General features: G+C 42.1%; 1 protein-coding gene across 2 annotated transcripts in view; it reads right to left on the reverse strand.

The window, feature by feature from the left end:
- CDHR1 (cadherin related family member 1) overlaps positions 1-27,973 on the reverse strand; it is a 230,466-nt gene that overhangs the window by 101,049 nt on the left and 101,444 nt on the right. For both annotated transcript variants that reach the window (XM_073685967.1, XM_073685968.1), the window contains exons 8-13: positions 14,412-14,555; positions 13,905-13,983; positions 13,272-13,372; positions 6,245-6,448; positions 5,727-5,879; positions 2,464-2,628 (exon numbers count right to left, since the gene is read on the reverse strand). In XM_073685967.1, the coding sequence (XP_073542068.1) occupies positions 2,464-2,628; positions 5,727-5,879; positions 6,245-6,448; positions 13,272-13,372; positions 13,905-13,983; positions 14,412-14,555 (846 nt within the window). The remainder of the gene's footprint in view (positions 1-2,463; positions 2,629-5,726; positions 5,880-6,244; positions 6,449-13,271; positions 13,373-13,904; positions 13,984-14,411; positions 14,556-27,973) is intronic.

Below are 27,973 nucleotides of genomic sequence, written 5' to 3' on the forward strand. Positions count from 1 at the left end.
CAGCCCCAATCAAGTTCCAAAGAAATTCAAGCTGTCCTGCAGGCTCAGGCTGCATCAGTGTCAGTGAGAACTATCCGTCAACATTTAAATGAAATGAACGCTATGGCAGGAAACCAAGGAGGAACTCAGTGCTAACACAGAGGCATAAAAAAGTTAGACTGCAGTTTGCCAAAATGTATATGAGTAAGCCAAAATCCTTATGGGAAAGCATCTTCTTGACAGAGCACATCATTCTACTTTTTGCAAAAAATAGAATGAGGTATACAAAGAAAAGAACACAGTACCTACAGTCAAATATGGTGGAAGCTCAAAGATGTTTGGGGGTTGTTTTGCTGCCTCTAGCACTGGGTGCATTGACTGTTTGTCTTGAAATCTGAAGTTTAACAAAGGATTTTGGGTCACAATGTAGTGCACAGTGTCAGAAAGCCGGGTTTGCGTCCTACAGCATGGGTCTTCCAGCAGGACAATGACCCCAAACATACTTCAAGAAGCTACCAGAAATGGATGGAAACAAAGCACTAGAGAGTTCTGAAGTGGCCAGCAATGAGTCCAGATCTAAATCCCATTGAACACCTTTGGAGAGATCTTAAAATTGCTGTTGGGAGAAGGCACCTACACATATGAGAGACCTGGAGCAGTTTGCAAAAGAATAGTGGTCCAAAATTCCAGTTGAGAAGTGTAAGAAGATTGTTGATGATTATAGGAAGCGATTGTTTGCAGTTATTTATTCCAACGGTGAGCAACCAAATATTAAGTTGAGGGTACCAACAATTTTTTCTAGCCCATTTTTGTAGTTTTGTGTGAAATTGTGTCCAATTTGCCTTTTTTTCTCAGTTTTTTTGTGTTGTTCCAATATATTCAAAGGAAATAAACATATGTATAACAAAACATTAGTGTTGAGCGAGTATGTTCTATTAACCCTTTCGCCGAGTATGCTTGGGCCGAGCTCCGAGTATTTATAGCTGCTCGGTGATATGGCTGAATCGCTCCCGTGTGCAAGATTTGCAACTGTTTGACAGCTTTATTACATGAGAGGAATGTCTATTTCTTACACATTCCTTACATGTAATAAAGCTGTCAAACAGTTGCAAATCATGCACACGGGAGCAATTCAACCATATCACAGAGCAGCTGTAAATACTCGGAGCTCGGCCCGAGCATACTCGGAACAGAACATACTCGCTCAACACTACAAAACATTTGTAATTGAAATACTTCATTTTCTGGAACAATTTCAAGGGTGCCAACATTTTTGGCCATGACTTTTCATTATCAAAGTAAGTTTATCAGCCTCATCAGGTCTAAGATATATATTCCAAAATGTATGCAATTTGTATTGTGAAATTTGATGACAGATCTGCTTTAAAGAAGCACTCAAAGTTCAAAGATCAAAGTTTTTATCCTCTTAATAATTTGCAGTTATCATATTATACAGTATAGCACTGTGTACCTACAATTGCTAATTTTGCCTTTCTGCCCAGTTAGTTCTTCTGTTTTTGATTAGATCTAGGAAATCACATGATTAAAAACTGACTAGATGAATTCTTCTAAGTTCTATGTAGAAACATGAGGTCAATTTTCTTTACACAAGTCATGAATCACTGCAAAAGTCTATGGCAGATGGGAGGAGGGGTCAGAAATTGAAGAGAGGGATGACTCATGTACGGACAAGAGACTTCCTGTTTCTACATACAGCAGAGAAAAAGAGAACAATTAATTGGGTAGAAAGGCAAAAAGAGTAATTTTAAGTACACAGTGCTTATAATATGACTGAAATATATTAAGAGGATAAAAACTTTGATGGGAGTGAGTCTTTAAAGAGACAATGTTATCTCTAAACTTTTTCAATTGTGAAAGGCAGTTAGGGTCTTGGGTACTGTTTCTTCTAAACCAGGCAATACAAAACAGTAGCAAATAAATATTGCTTCGTAGAACCAAATAATTAGATAGACCAGCTTATAGTATATCCCTGGAGATAGTATCCCTAGTGGTCTAGGGAAGTAAAAGGATTTATCTCATATACCATGTGGTGAGCAGGTTACTTACTTCTCCAGGCTTCAGTTCTATCTCAGCTGTAACAGGAGTCTAAACAATGATAGTTCAACTTCTTATTCTTTTTGTGTGCTGATCATAATGATCGGTGCAGAGGGGTGAAAGAGAGAACTGTGCAGCTGTATTTCAACAACCACATAGTTCTCTCAGTGGTAAATGAGTGTTATATGTACTTGTACTGTTATATGGCCTATAAGTGAGTGTAAAGGCAATTTTACCACACATAACATTTAGCCTGGGGCACTGTTTGTTGTGGGATGCCAGGGCGTGGAGAACCAGCAGCTCACCCATGGCTACCACCCTGGGCACCTTACAACTGCACAAACAACCATTGCAGCTATTGAGATCAATACAGATGTAGACAGAAAGCAGTTTGGACTGCATTGTTATAGAATTAATAAGAGCACTTACTGTTGCAGCCACAACATTTGAGCCCCCAGGGGAGTTTTCTGGTATTCTGGCGACATAATACTCCGAGGAGAACCTCGGGACATTGTCATTGATATCAAGAAGATTGATGGTTATATCAGCTGTTGAACTGAATTTTTCTGGTGTGTTGACCTCAATGGCAAGAAGCTAAAAGACAAAGGAGTATGTAAAGTAAGCTTAGTTGAAAGAATAAGAAGAAATAATATGATATAGTGGAAAATATCGATAATCATGAACAATGCTTTGAGCAGTTCACCGGTGTCTAAAAATTTCTAAATATAAAATCCTTATTAGAAATAGTTTAGACAAAATCTCCTTTTATTTGTCATGGTAAAGTCAAGCAAATCATTTGTATGATTAAGGACCATATAAGGAGGACTGAAATGTTTGATAATTCTGACCAAAAGCAGTATGAGCAAAAGAAAGGAAGCGTTTTATGACACTCGTTGCATTTCTTCCACTCACTATACTATACAATAAAAAAAAAACAATAATGAAGGGCACTATACAGCAGATGTGCTCCAATTTTGTAACATAATCTGTAAAAGCCGAAATGTATTGGTGGCTGCTAAAATAGACCACAAAGCATTTGGATAAATAATAAAACTTGTGTGCCATTTACATCAAGATTACTGTATGGCTGACATGACAGATAGCCCTATGAGACTTGCACTGAACACTTTTAGATGTGCTGCTAACAACTACAAGCGTGTTTCCAAAGCCAGCATAAGTTATAATTCTGTTATTTACTTTCTTGTATAAATTCAACATCCATCAACTAGACATAAGGAGAAAAAAAAACATAATTACAAATACTACTGGAAAACCACTTAAAGAAAATAATAATAATAATACATTTTTATTTCTATAGCGCCAACCTATTCTGCAGCACTTTACATTTTAGAGGGGGAAAGAAAAGAGAAGCTGCTTATTTTTTGTAGAAATATTTGAGTGCTTGCCTTCATCATCGACCAACATAGACTATTGCACCATCCATATTTGTGGTCTCGCATCTAATATTCTTGTGCCCATCAATTCGGCTTCCTAGACTCTCCGTTGCTCTTCAACCTGCTCCTGCCAATCCCTTCACTGTCTACTCATTGTCCAGAGAATATAGTTGAAAATACAACAATACTTGCACTCCTGTTCACAACCTATGCCGTCTGACCTAGCTCCGTACATAATCAGCAGTACTGAGAAGACATCCTTTTTTGCTTTCCTCTTTCCTGCACCTCACACAATTTCTCCCGTGCATCCTCCACATTCTGGAATTTGCTTCCTTGACAAGTCAGACATTTCCCCAACTTCTAAGCTTTTAAATGAAACCCATCTATTCAGAAAAGTCTAAAAGTTACATGAAACTTGTGGCTACTGCACTGAACTTCTACCTTCACCTAGTGCCTAGTTCCCTTGTAGACTAGAACCTTTTGTGGTCAGGATGCTCTATCCTTATATAACAGTTTGTTACTCATTTACTCAGGTTTATTGCATTTATGTTATACACTGGTTATGCACTGATATACTGTACAGCGGGGAAAAAAAGTATTTAGTCAGCCACCAATTGTGCAAGTTCTCCCACTTAAAAAGAAGAGAGAGACCTGTAATTGGCATCATAGGTAAATCTCAACTATGAGAGACAAAATGAGAAAACAAATCCTGAAAATCACATTGTCTGATTTGGAAAGACATTTTTTTAAAATTTTGGTGGAAAATAAGTATTTGGTCAATTACAAAAGTTCATCTCAATACTTTGTTATATATCCTTTGTTGGCAATGACAGAGGTCAAACGTTTTCTGTAAGTCTTCACAAGGTTGGCACACACTGTTGCTGGTATGTTGGTCCATTCCTCCATGCAGATCTCCTCTAGAGCAGTGATGTTTTGGGGTTGTCGCTGGGCAACACGGACTTTCAACTCCCTCCAAAGGTTTTCTATAGGGTTTAGATCTGGAGACTGGCTAGGCCACTCCAGGACCTTGAAATGCTTCTTACAAAGCCACTCCTTCGTTGCCGGTGTGCTTGGGATCATTGTCATGCTGAAAGACCCAGCCACGTTTCATCTTCAATGCCCTTGCTGATGGAAGGAGGTTTGCACTCAAAATCTCACGATACATGGCCCCATTCATTCTTTCATGTACACGGATAAGTCGTCCTGGTCCCTTGGCAGAGAAACAGCCCCAAAACATGATGTTGCCACCCCCATGCTTCACAGTAGGAATGGTGTTCTTTTGGATGCAACTCAGCATTCTTTCTCCTCCAAACAAAACGAGTTGTGTTTCTACCAAACAGTTCTACTTTGGTTTCATCTGACCATATGACATTCTCCTAATACTCTTCTGGATCATCCAAATGCTCTCTAGCAAACTTCAGACGGGCCCGGACATGTAATGGCTTAAGCAGGGGGACACGTCTGGCACTGCAGGATCTGAGTCCTGGCGGCGTTGTGTGTTACTGATGGCAGCCTGTGTAACGTTGGTCCCAGCTCTCTGCAGGTCATTCACTAGGTCCCCCATGTGGTTCTGGGATTTTTGCTCACTGTTCTTGAGATCATTTTGACCCCACGGGATGAAATCTTGTGTGGAGCCCAAGATCGAGGGAGATTATCAGTGGTCTTCCATTTTCTAATTATTGCTCCCACAGTTGATTTCTTCACACAAAGCTGCTTTTCTATTTCAGATTCAGTCTTCCCAGACTGGTGCAGGGCTACAATTTTGTTTCTGGTGTCCTTCGACAGTTCTTTGGTCTTCACCATAGTGGAGTTTGGAGTGTGACTGTTTGAGGTTGCTGACAGGTGTCTTTTATACTGATAACAAGTTCAAACAGGTACCAGTACTACAGATAATGAGTGGAGGACAAATGAGCCTCTTAGAAGTTACAAGTCTGTGAGAGCCAGAAATCTTGCTTGTTTGTAGGTGACCAAATATTTATTTTCCACCAAAATTTGAAAAAAAATTATTTCCAAATCAGACAATGTGATTTTCAGGATTTGTTTTCTCATTTTGTCTTTCATAGTTGAGGTTTACCTATGATGTCAATTACAGGCCTCCCTCATCTCTTTTTAAGTGGGAGAACTTGCACAATTGGTGGCTGACTAAATACTTTTTTTCCCCACTGTATGGTATTATGTACAGTAGACTTTGTGATCACCATTTTCATCTGTACGGCACCCTGGAATAAACAGCACTTGTAAATAAATAATAATCTTAATAATTTTTGCATGATTCCAAAAATATATTAAAAAAATTACCTTAAAAGTTAACAAATGAAACTTTTCATAGTCTATTCCGGCTGAGTTTTCCACAATTATTGTCACTTGAGCTTCATTTAATACAGTTTGTGGCACTACTCGAAACATTCCTCCATGTCCAACCAAACGCAAGTTGAACTTAGCATTTGCACCCTGTAATTTGTAAAAAAATTATATATATATAATCTGTAATTTATAAAAATATATATATATACGTATATATATATATAAAATCACATATACATGTATCATTGGGTCCTTCTTTCTTTATCTCGTGGCTCAGAGATGTGTGGCATGATATTGCGGTACCAGTTAATAAAACTGTCTGAGAATGTCTATGGTTATGTTTTGGCTCCTAACGGATGTGAAATGATTTCAGCCTTTCAAGGGTTTTGTTAGCATGTAGAGGATACTGTACTGAATTTGTGTTGTGTGCATATATAGTTCTTAACCAAATTCAACAAAAGTTAGGAGTGCACCCATTTGTATAAAGAAATTATAAAAAAAAATATATAAACCTGATCTGAATCATTGACGGTGATTTTAAGGCCCCTCAATATCTCTCCCTCTGGGGGATGTTCATACATAGTAAGTTCAAATCGATTCTGGGGTCCATTTTCCCCATAAAATGTTGGAGGGTGATTATTTAGGTCAACAACTCTTATGGTAACAACTGAATAGGCTTGACCCACAACATCACCAACAGTATTGAGTTCTGACACCTAAAAAAATAAGAACAAAGTAGATCAGTATATATACAACATTTAATTGACTTTAGATTACCGAAAGGCAAATTGATAGGTTGCAATGCAAATACAATACAACCTTGGGGCACACAGTTTGTGAATGAGTGGAATAGACAGTGGTGACCTGACAATCAAAGCACAAGGTCAAATGTAGATGCTAATATAAAAATGCAAAATTATGCAACAAGTCAAACAAAGCAAATTAAATGTTTTGCCCTCAGTATTGCATGTTGTAAATTTTACTTTTAATTTAGCAGAGTGATCTCAAAACTTGTTGAGATTATATTCTTCCATGAGGCACGGACAGCGAGGGATTAGATGTTTCTTTGTAGCATCTAAATGGTAAGTAGATCTGTGTATTCAGATCTGTCATGATTTGGTGTTAACAGATTATTCACCTGATGTGTCTTTTTGTCAATTCACTAGGCCATATAATACAAAGAGTAATAGAAAGGCAAGTTAAGAGGACATTTTTCTTGGGGATCTACTGCTTGGAGCTTGAACTTCATACAGAGCTACATATAGAATTTTGCTATTTAACAACCAGGTTATAAGATGCTTCTTGTTCATAACATAGCCCTGCTAAAGGAGAAGGACATGGCTACTTTAAATGGTTAATTTGAGTCTCTTACTACAAAAACATTAAACTCTCATCAGCCACACTGAGAAGAAGGCCATGACGGAGTTTTTCTCAGTTGCTGCATCTTCTTTGTTTCTATCCCTAATGTTCCATAATACACAGAAATCCATCTTATTCTTCCTTCAGTTGTTTAAACACGTACGTGAAAACCCAATACCAGTGTTATCAGTGTTTTCCATCAGTGTGTCATCAGTATTTTTCCAGTATGGATAAAGAAAGAAATTACAAAGCTTCTCCTATGCTTTGCAATGTTAAACACGGACAGCACAAGATGGCACATGGATGTGTTCTATGTGTTGCACATGTTTTTCACGGACCCATAGACTTGTATTGGTCCTTGTCATCCATGCTGTTTTGCACGGACACATGGTCCTTCTTTTGTATAGCACCATAGGTTATAAATGCTGTGTAGTATCCGTGAAAAAAATGCCCCACGTACTGGAAACACGGACGAGTAAAGGAGGCTTTATATTGCTTTTTATCTACTGTAACTACATTTAGCATGAAGTGAGACTGTAGTGTAGTGCCTCAAGGGTTCGGTCGCTACAGGGGTATTGCACCTCAACCAGAGGTGTGATATCCCACTCCCGGGTAAAGATGGTGTGTGGACCGGGACTCAGTTAGCTGCATACACACACACACCCCATTTCCGGGGGACAGCTCAACGGTGCTCCCATTAGTACAGTAATGCAGACACGACAGAACATGTCCCTGGCTGGAGTGGGGAGGGGGGAGGAAAACCCAGTGATGTAGGAGCAGGAGGGGACGGATTCTGGGCATAGGTAGGAGCCCATTGGTTGCAAGTCACCTGGGCTCATACACAGAGAGGGAGGTATATAAGGTGGGCACCATCTTAGTTCAGTGTTCAGTCTGAGAGAGGAAGTGACAGAGCAGGGCCTCTGTGGAGCTCTGCTCCGGAGGCGGGCCTAGCCTGTGAGGCCCAGCCAGCACTGAAAGAGAAGAAGTCAGTGCAGAGAGATGGAGAAGAGAAGGAGTTTAGCCAGAGAGAGGGCTGACAGGGAGCTGTGGCTCAGTCTGGGCCCAGCTCCACGAGGCAGGCCTGGAGTGGAGGCCAGAGCCAGAGGAGAGGAACAGAAACAGAAAGGAACAGAAAGGAAAGTAAGAAGGAACAGAACACCAAGAGAGGCCCAGAGACACGAGGGCAGAAGGAACCCTAAGGACCCAGGAGATTGCGGGTGACGGGTTGGCAGAACAGGGTACCGGATCCCAAGTTGGTGGAGGCGACTAATCCTCAGCCAAGGACCGGCGGTCGTGACCATTTACTGGCGCGACCCCTCACTACACCTACTAGAAAGGCACACCACATAGGGTCAGGGAAGTGGACACCCAGCCTCCCAAGAGAAGACCCGAGGCAGCTGCACAGAAGTAGTGTCACTGGTGGGGCACGGCCGATGAAAGGATAGAAGGGAGTCCTGTGCCACACTCCGGAATTACCTGGGGGTTGATCGAGCCCCCTGCCTGGTGGACGCAGCACGGCTCGGGCGGTCCTATCTGTGCACAAGTGACCTGGATGAGAACTGTGAGTAAAGAACTTGAACTGCAACACCTTGTCTCTGTGCTTTCTCACCGCATACAGCACTACTAGTGCTGGGACGCCCGCACCATCACCCCCACCATCTACTACACTGCCCTGGGTCTGCACTCTTCCCGTGGGGAGTCACACTACCTCAGCTGCATACACCATCAGCCCCAGCGGTCGGCCTTGCAGCGGCGGTTCGCACTGACCGCAATCCAGGGGTGGCGTAGTCGGACATTAAACCACAAAAACCCTATAAAGACTGCCACTGGTTTGACCACCCTGAGCCACGGGACCGGGTCGCCGCCACGGTGACTTCAACCCCCAGCATCCCACAAAAGGGCCCGGTTCCAGGTTCCCCACGCGGCCCAGGGGGCGCGGCAGTAGCATGGAAAGTGTAAATGTATGTTTACACATTGCGTTTTCACTGCTGATTTTCCACAAGGAAAATCCACTGTGTAACACATTACCAACTATGTGATCAAAAATTCAATGATAGCTGCTTCTAATGGGTTATTCTGCAACAGGAGGAGCTATTCTGCTAGAGGACCTAGTTGTTTGTAAAGGGTTAATCTAATCTGTAAGAGGAGGATATCCAGTTAGGTCCATATATATTTGGACAGAGACAACATTTTTCTAATTTTGGTTCTAGATATTACCACAATGAATTTTAAACAAAACAATTCAGATGCAGTTGAAGATCAGACTTTCAGCTTTCATTTGAGGGTATCCACATTAAAATTGGATGAAGGGTTTAGGAGTTTCAGCTCCTTAACATGTGTCACCCTGTTTTTAAAAGGACCAAAAGTAATTGGACAATTGACTCCAAGGCTATTTCATGGACAGGTGTGGGCAATCCCTTCGTTATGTCATTCTCAATTAAGCAGATAAAAGGCCTGGAGTTAATTTGAGGTATGGTGCTTGCATTTGGAAGGTATTGCTGTGAAGTAAACATGCGGTCAAAGGAGCTCTCCATGCAGGTGAAACAAGCCATCCTTAAGCTGCAAAAACAGAAAAAACCCATCCGAGAAATTGCTGCAATTTTAGGAGTGGCAAAATCTACAGTTTGGTACATCCTGAGAAAGAAAGAAAGCACTGGTGAACTCATCAATGCAAAAAGACCTGGGCACCCACGAAAGACAACAGTGATGGATGATCGCAGAATAATCTCCATGGTGAAGAGAAACCCCTTCACAACAGCCAACCAAGTGAACAACACTCTCCAGGAGGTAGGCATATCAATATCCAAATCTACCATAAAGAGAAGACTGCATGAAAGTAAATACAGAGGGTTCCCTGCACGGTGCAAGCCACTCATAAGCATCAAGAATAAAAAGGCTAGACTGGACTTTGCTAAAAAACATCTAAAAATGCCAGCACAGTTCTGGAAGAACATTCTTTGGACAGATGAAACCAAGATCAACCTCTACCAGAATGATGGAAAGAGAAAAGGATGGCAAAGGCGTGGTACAGCTCATGATCCAAATCATACCACATCATCTGTAAAACACGACGGAGGCAGTGTGATGGCTTGGGCATGCATGGCTGCCAGTGGCACTGGGTCACTAGTGTTTATTGATGATGTGACACAGGACAGAAGGAGCCGAATGAATTCTGATGTATTCAGAGCCATACTGTGTGCTCCGATCCAGCAAAATGCAGCCAAACTGATTGGTCGTCGTTTCATACTACAGATGGACAATGACCCAAAACATAAAGCCAAAGCAACCCAGGAGTTTATTAAAGCAAAGAAGTGGAATATTCTTGAATGGCCAAGTCAGTCACCTGATCTCAACCAAATTGAGCATACATTTCACTTGTTAAAGACTAAACCTCAGACAGAAAGGCCCACAAACAAACAGCAACTGAAAACCACCGCAGTGAAGGCCTGGCAGAGCATCAAAAAGGAGGAAACACAGCGTCTGGTGATGTCCATGAGTTCAAGACTTCAGGCAGTCATTGCCAACAAAGGGTTTTCAACAAGTACTAGAAATGAACATTATATTTACAATTATTTAATCTGTCCAATTACTTTTGGTCCCTTTAAAAACAGGGTGGCACATGTTAAGGAGCTGAAACTCCTAAACCCTTCATCCAATTTTAATATGGATACCCTCAAATGAAAGCTGAAAGTCTGAACTTCAACTGCATCTGAATTGTTTTGTTTAAAATTCATTGTGGTAATGTCTAGAACCAAAATTAGAAAAATTTTGTCTCTGTCCAAATATATATGGACCTAACTGTAAATGCTTGTAAAGGGATGATTTGCAGTAGTAGGAGATCCCTGCTTCTAAACGGGTTAATGTGAGTCTACTTATACAAATACACAGAGCCAGCGGCAGCCACACCATATTTAGAAGGTTATTAGTGATGATCGAGTATGTTTCATTAACCCTTTCCGGTGAGCACGCTCGGGTGCTCGCCAAGTATTTCGGCATGCTTGGTATTTCTTTTATTGTCACCGCAGCTGCAAGTGCCACAGCTGTTAGACAGCTGTGACACATGCAGAGATTGACTGTCCATCAGTGTCTGGTGACGCGGCTGGTGCCCAGTCTAGGACCAGGTGAGTACCTCTGCAGAAACCCCAGAAATCATAGCTGAAAGAGAAAATGAGAAAACCATGCTCTAATAGCAAAACCTAATGCTAACACCACATACCACCAAGCACATGGGAAACTGCAATAAACAGCAAAGGACTGAGCAGGGAGCAGGATTATATAGCCTGCCTAAAGATCAGGTGCTGACTACCTTCCAATCATCCCCAGACTGCCACTCCCTGCTATCTTCAACAGCAAGCTGAACAAAATCCCACTGCTGGCGCTTGCGACCGGAGTAGCGCCATGCTGGACCAGTTCCATCACCAAGTGGGAGCACACAATCACGATTCATAGCATGATGAGAATCTTCCATTGTTTATACATAGTAAAACAAGTAAATTGTGCCAGCAACTGCTCATATAGGGGGGCCCATCAGGAAATTCACCTTTTCGCCTGTGGGACTTTCCAAGCCTGTCCACTATGCTCCTCTTTTGCCTGCAGACATGAATTTTACCAGTCTCCAGCTCTTTGGCAGAAAAACTGACTTTTGTTACAGCCAGATAATTCACATATAATAACTCATCAGTCCAGAGTAATTTGCTTTTTTTGCATACAAATTTTATGTTTTTTGATCCAAATTCTTCAATGTAAACCACTTTTAACCAGACTTCTCTAAGCAGTAGGTGGGTGTAGGTGAGTCACAATGGTTGCTGCCAGTTGTCAGCTGATGGCACTGCTGGACATTTTCCAATTTCAAAGGCAAGTAAGTGATGTGTCATTCACCTGCTTTGTCTCCTTAGCTGACCATTGTGTCTACGGTTCTGAACATTGCCCATTTCTTGGTGTCCTCAATGATCAGAAATATAGACAGATACTTTATCCATCATACAATACCATCAGGGACGCGTTTGATTGGTTACATCAAGTGACAAAATCATTTGTGCAAGGATCTGTGATTAGTTTACATCAAATAGTGTTTTGATTTAGATTTTGTTCATTTACTTTGCATTTTGTTAATTGATAAAAATAAACTATGAACATTTCTATTTTTGAAAAATTCTTACAGATTATAGATTGGGTCCCATATTGTCCAACGCGACATGCGATTTATGGTAGAAGGAACTAGCAGCTTCTAAATTGAGCCTTAGGCTATGTTCACATGTTCAGTATTTTGACTTACAAATACTGATGAAAACTACTGACCAAATACTGAATGTGTGAACATGGCCTTAGACTAATGCTGTTGTGTTGTGACTCCAGTTTATTTTAGAAGGATTTTGTAACATTTAAAAATTGCTCTATAATGATGGATTTAATCTTAATGGGAATTTGTCAGGAGGCGTTTGCTATTTAATCTGAGAGCCGCATGACGCATGGGGAGAGAACCTGATTCCAGGGATGTGTCACTTACTTGGCTGCTTGTGGTAGTTTTAATAAAATCAGTGTATTATCAGCAGGAGATAATTACTAGGAGACTTGTTGTCTTGTTCCATGCAGTCCCCCTGCTCTGTATAACCCTGCCCTTACTACTGATTAGTAGCTTTCTGTCTATGCACAGTGTATACAAAAATCTGTCAATCAGTGGTTTGGGCAGGGTTATACAGGGCTCAGCATTCAGAGAACTGGTAGATCTGCAGCAGAAAAAAACAGTTCTTAACCAAAACTGCTGGACTCAATAAAGTAAGTGATATATTTCTGGAATCAGGGTCTCTGCCCCTACTTCATTCTGCTCTCAGTAGAAAAAAACATAATGACACCTTTAAGCCATATCACGCCTAATAGGAGGGACCTTTGTCAGGTCCCCAAGGGCCATGCAAATCTCATTATTGGTACCCCACAATAATACTCTCCATTTATGAAATCCCTTAGTAAATGCTGTGCTCAATCGCAAATTTGACATGTAAGATTGATGGGAAATCTGATCCTGGGCATTGTATTGGAAGGTTGGCTGTATATTACACCATCTGCTGATGGTATGGGTGCAGCTTTTGTGCCCATGCCATCCGCTTGGCATTATAACCTATTGTGGTAAGAACACCAAAATTAGGAGTTCATTTTAATTAAAATATAATGCAGTCTCTGTACCTGGATCTTCAACTCATATACCTCTTTCTTCAGTTCATTGGGATTTTTAATGACAGTGACAGCACCAGTAACATTGTTGATGTCAAAAGCTCCATCAGATCCTGTTAAAAATGGCAAAAATGTGTTGGGTCATTATAATATTCTTTAGTTACAAAGATTAAACTGTTTTTGAGTATTGTTGTAGTGGTTAGCAAATCTCTATTATTGCTCATAGGGAAAATCCTGCCAATCTGTAGCAGAGGTCTGTGGAGCATACATACAATATAATGAAAACATTGGACCCCTGACTCTCACGGCATGCAACGTAGTGTAAAGGGGTTATCCGGCATAATTGATTTTATTCATAGGGTGTAGATGATGAAAAAATCTCGGCTACACCCACTTTACTCCTTCTCCAGCGCTGCCTCCCTGCCGCTGCTCCAAGCTTTGTTAACTAGCTACAGCTGTAATGTCATGACTACATTACCACCACAGTCACTGGCCCCAGTGGCTTGTGCCATCTCTTAGCCAGTTTTGAGAACTGGAGCATGATTTCCTTGGAAAGTATTTTGAGGAACCACATATGTGCTCCATGATGCTTTCCTAAAGGTGTTCTTTTATTGCTGTATGAAAATGGCCACAACTATTACTTACCATCCAGAAGAGAATACTGAATACTGTTGGGATTTCCTCTGTCTCCATCAAAAGCAATCACAGTAATAATTTCTGATCCCTAAGAAAATAATAAATATTCTTTTAGGTATTAAAATGAGATTTATATTTACTCACTGACATACATGTACCTGACGACTGGAGATGAATACTTGCTTAATTTACTTTTTAAAATAAAAAATAGAACTTTTACATTGGGATTATTTACATTGGGATTATTTACATTGGGATTATTTAGGTTACATTGGGATTATTTACATTGGGATTATTTACACATTGGGGTTATTTAGGTTACATTGGGATTATTTACATTGAGATTATTTACATTGGGATTATTTAGGTTACATTGGGATTATTTACATTGAGATTATTTACATTGGGATTATTTAGGTTAATAAAAGTTTACGTTGCTCCGAAACACAAGCAGAGCAAAAGAAACATTTTGCTAAAATGAATATTACTTAAGTCTGGGAGAAGGAGATACTTTACCAGTATAGTGTCCTCATAGACATAACCATAGTATGGCGTTCCTACAAACACTGGTGGTGAGTCTTGTACATCTTCCACATTAATGGTCACTGTAGTACTTGATGTAAATGCTTGGTACTTGCCACGTAGTTTCCCACCACCATCCTTCAATAGGCAATATGTTATTGTTGTTCAAAGAAAAGATCATTATAATATAACCTTATATAGCATAGAAAGTGGCATCCCCTAACTATCTCACTGTAAAACATAGTGCTGGGCAATAACGCTGTGCTGAAATTGGCTTGTTCATTGAACCCAAATTCACCTCTAATTTACCTACCCCAGGAACATGTGTAATTGCATAGGAAGCCAATTAACCTACAAATGTAATTTTCACTAAGGGAAAAAGAAGCTGGAACACTTAGCTGAACTCTTGAGGCAACAACACTATCAATGGAAATGAAACCCAAAATACACATTTACATAAAGTCAGAGCAAGCTGTAAGGCAGCAATTTAACCACTTCGCGCCAGAGCCTGTTTTTGCCTTCGTGACCGGGCCAATTTTTTCAATTCTGACCACTGTCACTTTATGAGGTAATTACTCTGGAACGCTTCAATGGATCCCCCTGATTCTGAGATTGTTTTTTCGTGACATATTGTACTTCATGATTGTGGTAAAATTTCTTCGATATCACTTGCGTTTATTTGTGAAAAAATCGGAAATTTGGCGAAAATTTTGAAAATTTTGCAATTTTCAAACTTTGAATTTTTAAGCCCTGAAATCAGAGCGATATGTCACACAAAAGAGTTAATGAATAACATTTCCCACATGTCTACTTCACATCAGCACAATTTTGGAACCAAAATTTTTTTCTGTTAGGGAGCTATAAGGGTTAAAAGTTGACCAGCGATTTCTCATTTTTACAACAAAATTTACAAAAACATTTTTTTAGGGACCACATCTTATTTGAAGTGACTTTGAGGAGCCTTTATGACAGAAAATACCCAAAAGTGATACCATTCTAAAAACTGCACCCCTCAAGGTGCTTCAAACCACATTCAAGAAGTTTATTAACCCTTCAGGTGCTTCACAGGAATTTTTGGAATGTGGAAGAAAACAATGAACATTTAACTTTTTTTCACAAAACTGCTACTTTAGCCTCAAATTTTTAATTTTCACAAGGGCAGCCAGAAAAAATGGACCCCAAAATGTGTTGTGCAATTTCTCCTGAGCACGCTGATACCCCATATGTGGTGCAAAGCCACTGTTTGGGCGCACGGCATGGCTCGGAAGGTAAGGAGCGCCATTTGACTTTTGGAATGGAAATTTGACTGGAATCGATAGCGGACGCCATGTTGCATTTGGAGAGCCCCTGAGGTGCCTAAACAGAGGAAACCCCCAACAAGTCACCCCATTTTGGAAACTAGACCCCTCAAGGAACTTATCTAGATGTGTGGTGAGCACCTTGAACCCCCAGGGGCTTCACACAATTTTATAATGTTGAAGGGTGAAAATAAAAAAACACATTTTTATCACAAAACTGCTACTTTAGCCTCAAATTTTTAATTTTCACAAGGGCAGCCAGAAAAAATGGACCCCAAAATGTGTTGTGCAATTTCTCCTGAGCACGCTGATACCCCATATGTGGTGCAAAGCCACTGTTTGGGCGCACGGCATGGCTCGGAAGGTAAGGAGCGCCATTAGACTTTTGGAATGGAAATTTGACTGGAATCGATAGCGGACGCCATGTTGCATTTGGAGAGCCCCTGAGGTGCCTAAACAGAGGAAACCCCCAACAAGTCACCCCATTTTGGAAACTAGACCCCTCAAGGAACTTATCTAGATGTGTGGTGAGCACCTTGAACCCCCAGGGGCTTCACACAATTTTATAATGTTGAAGGGTGAAAATAAAAAAACACATTTTTATCACAAAACTGCTACTTTAGCCTCAAATTTTTAATTTTCACAAGGGCAGCCAGAAAAAATGGACCCCAAAATGTGTTGTGCAATTTCTCCTGAGCACGCTGATACCCCATATGTGGTGCAAAGCCACTGTTTGGGCGCACGGCATGGCTCGGAAGGTAAGGAGCGCCATTTGACTTTTGGAATGGAAATTTGACTGGAATCGATAGCGGACGCCATGTTGCATTTGGAGAGCCCCTGAGGTGCCTAAACAGAGGAAACCCCCAACAAGTCACCCCATTTTGGAAACTAGACCCCTCAAGGAACTTATCTAGATGTGTGGTGAGCACCTTGAACCCCCAGGGGCTTCACACAATTTTATAATGTTGAAGGGTGAAAATAAAAAAACACATTTTTAACACAAAACTGCTACTTTAGCCTCAAATTTTTAATTTTCACAAGGGCAGCCAGAAAAAATGGACCCCAAAATGTGTTGTGCAATTTCTCCTGAGCACGCTGATACCCCATATGTGGTGCAAAGCCACTGTTTGGGTGCACGGCATGGCTCGGAAGGTAAGGAGCGCCATTTGACTTTTGGAATGGAAATTTGACTGGAATGGATAGCGGACGCCATGTTGCATTTGGAGAGCCCCTGAGGTGCCTAAACAGAGGAAACCCACAACAAGTGACCGAATTTTACAATCTACTCCTCTGTATAAATTAATCTAGTGGTGGGAAAATAAGTAGGTAAATGGTCACTAAACCCATAGATAAATTCCCACAGAGGTGTCATTTCCATAATGGGGTCACTTCAGGGGGGATTATGCTGTTCTGGCACTTTTCAGAGTACCAGAGCTAAAGAATCGCCCCTGAAGTGACCCCATTTTGGAAATGACACCCCTCTGGGAATTCATCTATGGGTTTAGTGACCATTTTAACTCGATGGATGATTTCCAGAAACAAGCACGCAATGGAAGGTTTAGATTCTGGAGAACCCCCCCTGGAAATTAAGTGAGCTCTACTCGAATATGTCATTCACTAAATGAACCAAATGTTTGAATGACAAATTGGGATACATTTTTACAGTTTAAAAACGTGGTTCTGTGTGGTAGATTTTAAAGCAGTCAGTGACGCATAAGGCTGGCAATGATGGGCATTGTGGGCAATAGTAGCGGGTATCAGGCCTCATTCCTCTCTTAGTACATACACGACATCTTTTCTGGGGGTTCCTTCTTGTTTCCGTTGCTGGAATAAGTGCAATAAAATGTCGCTCAGTGAGTCTTTTCACATCCTCAGATTCTAATGGATGAGCGGGGCTAACACTTTGAAAGACAAGATTTTCAATGACCTTTTCTTGATAATCAAGAAAAGGATCTGAATTTCCTGCTTTTTTGTACAACACAAAAGAATTGTATGTGGCCACCTGAAACAAATAGATAACCAACTTTTTATACCAGGTATAGGACTTTCTTGATACCTGGTATGGCTGTAGAACCTGGTCTGCAAGGTCCACACCCCCCATGTGTTTGTTGTAGTCAATGACTGACACAGGTTTTTGCTTCGGAGTGGTGGATCCTAGTTCTACAGTGGCCCTTGTGGCATCTGTGTGGATCGAGCTGAGGACAAAAATATCCCTCTTATCCCTATATTTCAGGGCAAGCAGCTCTCCGTTGCGTACAGCCCCTGACTGCCCCTTTTGGAACTTTTGGTTGACCAATGGTTGTGGAAACCCCTGACGGTTTTTACGGATGGTCCCACAAGCCCCGATGTTGTGTTCAACCAGACTTTTAAATAGGGGTATGCTGGTGTAATAATTGTCCACATATAGATTGTAGCCTTTTTGAAAAAATGGACTTATCAGCTCCCAAACAATTTTTCCAGATGTCCCCAGATAAGTAGGGCATCCTGGTGGGTTTAGTTGGCTGTCTTTCCCCTCATATATGCGGAAAGCGGATGTGTATCCGGTTGAACTTTCGCACATTTTATAGATCTTTATTCCAAACCTTGCCCTTTTAGATGGGATAAATTGCTTGAGGTGCAGTCTTCCTTTGAATTTTACAAGGGACTCATCTATAGAAATATTTTGTGTTGGGGTGTAGAGGCTTAAGAATTTTTCTGACAAATTTTCAATGATGGGTCTAATTTTATATAACCTGTCATGTTCTGGGGCATTTCTGGGCAGGCATTGACTATTGTCTTTAAAATGCCAAAACCGCATGAGCATTTCATAACGGGTCCTAGGCAGAATGACTGAAAACATAGGGGTGGCTTGAACAGGGTGGTTGGACCAGTAGGATCGAATGCTCGGTTTTTTAACAAGCCCCATGGCAAATGTAAGTCCTAAAAATTTTTTTATTTCCGGGACATTAGTTGGTGTCCATAAATATGCCCTAGCATAGTAAGATCGGGGATTCTGGCTTATGAATTGGGATGCATATAAATTTGTTTGCACGACAATATGCTCTAGCAAGCTGTCTGTAAAAAACAAATTAAAAAAATGAATTGGTCCAAAATCTTCCACCTCCACATTTATACCAGGAGTGGCGTTGAAATCAGGGCTGAATGGAGCAGCCGAATCCGAAGCCTCCCATCTGGGAAATGCTAGATCATGTGGCAAAGCCCCTTGTACACTGGCGTGCGCCAATTCACTAGTAGCAGGGACAGCGCTTGTACTGGGCAGTGTTCCCTGATTTGGAGACGTTTCTCCAGTAGCGCTATTTGCCCCTATTGCTGTACTGGTCCTTGGGCTTGAGGATGGACCAGAATCACTGCTCATTTCTGAGCTCTCAGTGTCGCCGCTACTAAAGCCCTCAAAATCCACATCGCCATCTGAGATTGCGCTGTCATCAGTGTCAGAACACAGCAGGGCATACACCTCCTCTGCGGTATAAGTCTGATGGGCCATTTTATTTTTAGATTTTTTGACTGGACTGAACGGACCGGACTGAACGGACGGGACTGATCTGACAGGACTGACTGACCTGACAGGACTGACTGATCTGACAGGACTGACTGACTGATCTGACAGGACTGACTGACTGACAGATCTGACAGGACTGACTGACTGACAGATCTGACAGGACTGACTGACTGGACTGATCTGACAGGACTGACTGACAGGACTGACTGACTGACAGATCTGACAGGACTGACTGACAGGACTGACTGACTGACAGATCTGACAGGACTGACTGACTGACAGGACTGACTGACTGACAGATCTGACAGGACTGACTGACTGACAGATCTGACAGGACAGACTGACTGACAGATCTGACAGGACTGACTGATCTGACAGGACTGACTGACTGATCTGACAGGACTGACTGACTGATAGATCTGACAGGACTGACTGACTGATCTGACAGGACTGACTGACTGATCTGACAGGACTGACTGATAGATCTGACAGGACTGACTGACTGATCTGACAGGACTGACTGACTGATCTGACAGGACTGACTGATAGATCTGACAGGACTGACTGACTGACAGATCTGACAGGACTGATCTGACAGGACTGACTGATCTGACAGACTCACTAACCCTAACTCTTACTTTCTTTTTTATTTTATTTTTTTTACTTTCACAGTGGCAAGGCTGACACAGCTCTTGTCACACTGTTTCTCCTCTGCTCTCTCACTGAGATCGGAGGAGAAACAGTGTATTTATCAGGCAGATCGCCCGGGAAAGTTTGTTGCTAAAACAAACTTCCCTGGTGATCTCTCTGATTGGCTGGTGTGACGCTGAAATCATCGAGACCTGAGCCAATCAGGTCTCAATGATGTCAGAGGTCACAGCACCGGGATCCCCGCCGCTCCTGAGGTATGTGGGGGGTCCCGATCGCCGACCACCAGCTGTTGCTATCTTTTAAATGCCGCGATCGCTATGGATCGCGGCATCTAGAAGATAGGAACAGGTTAACATCATGGGGACCTGATCCATTCAGGTCCCCATGATGCCACATGTCAGAGCTATCGCTCTGAACCGGTACCGCAGCGCTAGCAGGACCCTGGGGGTCCTGAGCGCTGCGGGACCACCCACCGTTTTTAAACGTCGGCGCTGCACAGAGCCCGGGCAGCGCCGACGTTTATGTACAGTGGGCGGTCCTGAACCGGTTAAACTGAAGTATAACCCATAACTTACGAATAACCCATCACTGAAGTATAGCCCATCACTGAAGCATAGCTCATCACTGACAGTATAGCTCATCACTGACCGCAAAGCCCATCACTGAAGTATAGCCAATCACTGAAGTATAGCACATCAGTGACGTATAGCCAACCACTGACATATAGCCCATCACTGACGTATAGCCCATCACTGAAGTATAACACATCACTGAAGTATATCCCATCACTAAAGTATAACCCATAAATGTCGTATAACTCATCACTGACAGTGTAGCCCATCACTGACCGCATAGCCCATCAATGAAGTATAGCCAATCACTGAAGTATAACCCATCACTTAAGTATAGCATATCACTGAAGTATAGCCCATCACTGCCGTATAGTCCATCACTGACATATAGTCCATCACTGACGTATAGCCCATCACTGAAGTATAACCCATCACTGAAGTAAAGCCGATCACTGAAGTATATCCCATCACTGAAGTATATCCCATCACTAAAGTATAACCCATCACTGCGTATAGCCCATCACTGCCGTATAGCCCATCACTGGCGTATAGCCCATCACTGTGGTATAGCCCATCACTGAAATATAACGCATCACTGTCGTATAATCAATACTGACGTATAACCCATCTCTGAAGCATATCCCATCACTGAAGTATAACGGATAACTGAAGTATAGCCCATCACTGAAGTAAAGCCCATAACTGAAGTATAACCCATCACTGAAGCATAACCCATTGCTGAAGTATAGCCCATCACTGAAGTATAGCCCATCACTAAAGAATAACCCATCACTGAAGTATAGCCCATCACTAAAGTATAACCCATCACTGAAGAATAACGCATCAATGAAGTATAGCCCATCACTGAAGTATAGCCAATCACTGAAGTATAGCCCATCACTGATGTATAACGCATCACTGTCATATAACCCAATACTGACGTATAACCCATCACTGAAGTATAACGCATCACTGTAGTATAGCTCATCACTGAAGCATAACCTATTGCTGAAGTATAGCCCATCAATGAAGTATAGCCCATCACTGAAGTATAACGCATCACTGAAATATAGCCCATCACTGAAGTATAGCCCATCACTGAAGTATAGCCCATCACTGAAGTATAATGCATCACTGAAGTATAGCCCATCACTAACGTATAGCCCATCAGTGAAGTACAGCCCATCACTGACCGTATAGCCCATCACTGAAGTATAACACATCATTGAAGTATAGCCCATCACTGACTTATAGCCCATCACTGACGTATGGCCCATCATTGAAGCATAGCCCACCACTGACGTATAGCCCATCACTGATGTATAGCCCATCACTGAAGTACAGCCCATCACTGAAGTACAGCCCATCACTGACCGTATAGCCCATCACTGACCGTATAGCCCACCACTGAAGTATAGCCCATCACTGAAGTATAGCCCATCACTGAAGTATAGCCCATAATTGAAGTATAACACATCACTGAAGCATAACCTATCGCTGAAGTATAGCCCATCATTAAAGTATAGCCCATCACTGAAGTATAGCCCACCACTGAAGTATAGCTCATCACTGAATTATAGCCCATCACTGAAATAAAGCCCATCACTGAAGTATAGCCCATCACGGATGTATAGCCCATCACTCACCGTATAGCCCATCACTCACCATATAGCCCATCACTGAAGTATATCCCATCACTGAGGTATTACCCATAACAGAAGTATAACCCATCAATGAAGCATAACCTATCACGGAAGTATAGCCCATCACTGATGTATAACCCATCACTGAAGTATAGCCCATAACAGAAGTACAGCTCATCACTAAAGTATAGTCCATCACTGACATATAGCCCATCACTGACGTATAGCCCATCACTGACGTATAGCCCATATTTGAGGTATAGCCGATCACTGAAGTACAGCCCATCACTAAAGTATAACCCATCCCTGACGTATAGCCCATCATTGACCATATAGCTCATCACTGAAGTATAGCCCATCCTTGAAGTACAACCCATCACTGACCGTATAGTCCATCACTGACCGTATAGCCCATCACTGAAGTATAGCCCATAGCTGAACTATAAACCATTGCTGAAATATAACCCATCACTGACGTATAGCCCATCACTGAAGTACAGCCCATCACTGACCGTATAGCCCATCACTGAAGTATAGCCCATCATTGACTGTATAGCTCATCACTGAAGTGTAGCCCATCATTGAAGTATAACCCATCACTGACCGTATAGCCCATCACTGAAGTATAGCCCATCACTGAAGTATAACCCATCACTGCCGTATAGTCCATCACTGACATATAGTCCATCACTGACGTATAGCCCATCACTGAAGTATAACCCATCACTGAAGTATATCCCATCACTAAAGTATAACCCATCACTGTCGTATAGCCTATCACTGCCGTATAGCCCATCACTGGAGTATAGCCCATCACTGGAGTATAGCCCATCACTGTGGTATAGCCCATCACTGAAATATAATGCATCACTGTCGTATAACCCAATTCTGACGTATAACCCATCTCTGAAGTATATCCCATCACTGAAGTATAACGGATCACTAAAGTATAGCCCATCACTGAAGTAAAGCCCATAACTGAAGTATAACCCATCACTGAAGCATAACCCATTGCTGAAGTATAGCCCATCACTGAACTATAGCCCATCACTAAAGTATAACCCATCACTGAAGTATAACGCATCACTGAAGTATAGCCCATCAATGAAGTATAGCCCATCACTGAAGTAGAGCCCATCACTGATGCATAACGCGTCACTGTCATATAACCCAATACTGACGTACAACCCATCACTGAAGTATAACGCATCACTGTAGTATAGCTCATCACTGAAGCATAACCTATTGCTGAAGTGTAGCCCATCAATGAAGTATAGCCCATCACTGAAGTATAACGCATCACTGAAGTATAGCCCATCACTGAAGTATAGCCCATCACTGAATTATAGCCATCACTGAAGTATAATGCATCACTGAAGTATAGCCCATCACTAACATATAGCCCATCAGTGAAGTACAGCCCATCTCTGACCGTATAGCCCATCACTGAAGTATAACGCATCACTGAAGTATAGCCCATCACTAACATATAGCCCATCAGTGAAGTACAGCCCATCTCTGACCGTATAGCCCATCACTGAAGTATAACGCATCACTGAAGTATAGCCCATCACTGACGTATAGCCCATCACTGACGTATGGCCCATCACTGAAGCATAGCTCACCACTGACATATAGCCCATCACTGATATATAGCCCATCACTGACGTATAGCCCATCACTGAAGTACAGCCCATCACTGAAGTACAGCCCATCACTGACGTATAGCCCATCACTGACCGTATAGCCCATCACTGAAGTATAACGCATCACTGAAGTATAACGCATCACTGACGTATAGCCCATCACTGACGTATGGCCCATCACTGAAGCATGGCCCATCACTGACGTATAGCCCATCACTGACGAATAGCCCATCACTGATGTATAACCCATCACTGAAGTATAGCCCATCACTGACATATAGCCCATCACTGAAGTACAGCCCATCACTGAAGTACAGCCCATCACTGATGTATAGCCCATCACTGAAGTACCACCCATCACTGACCGTATAGCCCATCACTGAAGTATAGCCTATCATTGACAGTATAGCTCATCACTGAAGTATAACGCATCACTGACGTATAGCCCATCACTGACGTATAGCCCATCACTGACGTATGGCCCATCACTGAAGCATAGCTCACCACTGACATATAGCCCATCACTGATATATAGCCCATCACTGACGTATAGCCCATCACTGAAGTACAGCCCATCACTGAAGTACAGCCCATCACTGACGTATAGCCCATCACTGACCGTATAGCCCATCACTGAAGTATAACGCATCACTGAAGTATAACGCATCACTGACGTATAGCCCATCACTGACGTATGGCCCATCACTGAAGCATGGCCCATCACTGACGTATAGCCCATCACTGACGAATAGCCCATCACTGATGTATAACCCATCACTGAAGTATAGCCCATCACTGACATATAGCCCATCACTGAAGTACAGCCCATCACTGAAGTACAGCCCATCACTGATGTATAGCCCATCACTGAAGTACCACCCATCACTGACCGTATAGCCCATCACTGAAGTATAGCCTATCATTGACAGTATAGCTCATCACTGAAGTATAGCCCCTCATTGAAGTATAACCCATCACTGACAGTATAGCCCATCACTGAAGTATAGCCCATCACTGAAGTATAGCCCATAGCTGAACTATAAACCATTGCTGAAGTATAACCCATCACTTGCAAGTCACTAGTGCGACCACACTTAGAATACTGTGTACAGTTCGGGTCTCCGGTGTATAAGAAAGACATAGCTGAACTAGAGAGGGTGCAGAGAAGAGCGACCAAGGTTATTAGAGAACTGGGGGGTCTGCAATACCAAGACAGGTTATTATACTTGGGGTTATTTACTGTGGAAAAACGAAGGCTTAGGGGTGATCTTATTACTATGTACAAGTATATGAGGGGACAGTACAAAGACCTTTCTACTGATCTTTTTACTCTGAGGCCAGAGACGGGGACAAGGGGGCATCTTCTACGTATGGAGGAAAGAAGGTTTAATCATAATCACAGATGGGGATTCTTTACTGTAAGAGCAGTGAGACTATGAAACTCTCTGCCGCATGATGTTGCCGCATGATGTTGTAATGAGTGATTCACCAGGGAACTAGTCTGATTGTCGTATGGAGTCGGGAAGGAATTTTTTTCTCCAATGTGGAGCTTAGTGTTTGCCACATGTTTTTTTTTTGCCTTCCTCTGGATCAACATGTTAGGCTATGGGTTGAACTAGATGGACTTAGTCTTCCTTCAACCTTAAAAACTATGTTACTATGTTACTGACCGTATAGCCCATCACTGACCGTATAGCCCATCACTGAAGTATAACCCATCACTGAAGTATAACCCATCACTGAACTATAGCCCATCAATGAAGTATAGCCCATCACTGAAGTATAGCCCATCACTGAAGTATAGCCCATCACTGAAGTATAGCCCATCACTGAAGTATAGCCCAGCACTGAAGTATAGCCCATAATTGAAGTATAACACATCACTGAAGCATAACCTATCGCTGAAGTATAGCCCATCACTGAAGTATAGCCCACCACTGAAGTATAGCTAATCACTGAAGTATAGCCCATCACTGACATAAAGCCCATCACTGAAGTATAGCCCATCACTGACGTATAGCCCATCACTGACGTATAGCCCATCATTGACGTATAGCCTATCACTGAAGTACAGCCCATCACTGACCATATAACCCATCACTGAAGTTTAACCCATCATTGACCGTATAGCTCATCCCTGAAGTATAGCCCATCATTGAAGTATAGCCCATCACTGACCGTATAGTCCATCACTGACCGTATAGCCCATCACTGAAGTATAGCCCATCACTGAAGAATAGCCCATAGCTGAACTATAAGCCATTGCTGAAATATAACCCATCACTGACGTATAGCCCATCACTGAAGTACATCCCATCACTGACCGTATAGCCCATCACTGAAGTATAGCCCATCATTGACTGTATAGCTCATCACAGAAGTGTAGCCCATCATTGAAGTATAACCCATCACTGACATATAGCCCATCACTGAAGTACAGCCCATCACTGACCGTATAGCCCGTCACTGAAGTATAGCCCATCATTGAAGTATAGCCCATCACTGAATTATATAGCCCATAGCTGAATTATAAACCATCGCAGAAGTATAACCCATCACTGACCGTATAGCCCATCACTGAAGTATAGCCCATCACTGAATATAGCCCATAGCTGAATTATAAACTATCGCTGAAGTATAACCCATCACTGACCGTATAGCTCATCACAGACCATATAGCTCATCACTGAAGTATAACCCATCACTGAATTATAACCCATCATTGAAGTATAGCCCATCACTGAAGTACAACCCATCACTGAAGTATAGCCCATCACTGACGTATAACCCGACACTAAAATATAGCCCATCAATGAAGTATAACCCATCACTGAAGTACAACCCATAACTGAAGTATAACCCATCACTGAAGCATAACCTATCGCTGAAGTATAGCCCAACACTGAAGTATAGCCCATAGCTGAAGTATAAATCATATAAATCATCACTGAAGTATAGCCCATCACTGAAGTAGAGCCCTTCACTGACGTATAACCCATCACTAAAATATAGCCCATCACTGAAGCATAACCCATCACTTAAGTATAACCCATCACTGAAGCATAGCCCATTACTGAAGTATAGCCCACTACTGAAGTGTAACCCATCATTGAAGAATAGCACATCACTGAAGTATAGGCCATAGCTGAAGTATAAACCATCACTGAAGTATAGCCCATCACTGAAGTATAACCCATCACTGAAGTATAACGCATCACTGAAATATAGCCCATCAGTGTAGTATAGCCCATAACTGAAGCATAACCCATCACTGAAGCATAACCTATCGCTGAAGTATAGCCAATCACTGATGTATAACCCATCACTGAGGTATAGCTCATCACTGAAGTATAGTCCATCACTGACATATAGCCCATCACTGACATATAGCCCATCACTGAAGTATAGCCCATCACTGGAGTATAACCCATCACTGGAGTATAACCCATCACTGGAGTATAGCCCATCACTGGAGTATAGCCCATCACTGACGTATAGCCCATCATTGAAGTACAGCCCATCAGTGAAGTTTAACACATCCCTGACGTATAGCCCATCACTGAGGTATAGCCCATCACTGAAGTACAGCCAATCAGTGAAGTTTAACACATCCCTGACGTATAGCCCATCACTGAAGTATAGCCCTTCACTGACGTATAGCCCATAACTGAAGTATAGCCCATCACTGACCGTATAGCCCATCACTGAAGTATAGCCCAACATTGACCGTATAGCTCATCAATGAAGTATAGCCCATCATTGAAGTATAACCCATCACTGACCGTATAGCCCATCATTGAAGTATAACACATCACTGAAGTATAGCCCATCACTGAAGTATAGCCCATTACTGAAGTATAGCTCATCACTCAAGTATAGTCCATCACTGACATATAGCCCATCACTGACATATAGACCATCACTGAAGTATAGCCCATCACTGAAGTATAGCCCATCACTGAAGTATAGCACATAGCTGAATTATAAACCATCGCTGAAGTATAACCCATCACTGACCGTATAGCTCTTCACTGACCATATAGCCCATCACTGAAATATAACCCATCACTGAAGTATATCCCATCACTGACGTATAATCCATCACTAAAATATAGCCCATCACTGAAGTATAACCCATCACTGAAGTATAACCCATCACTCACCGTAAAGCCCATCACTGAAATATAGCCCATCAGGGAAGTATAACCCATCACTGAAGTATAGCTCATCACTGAAGTATAGCTCAT

The sequence above is a fragment of the Phyllobates terribilis genome, unplaced genomic scaffold (assembly GCF_046119375.1).
Source record: "Phyllobates terribilis strain yellow unplaced genomic scaffold, ASM4611937v1 Scaffold_5__5_contigs__length_657084704, whole genome shotgun sequence".
Lineage (NCBI taxonomy): Eukaryota > Metazoa > Chordata > Amphibia > Anura > Dendrobatidae > Phyllobates > Phyllobates terribilis.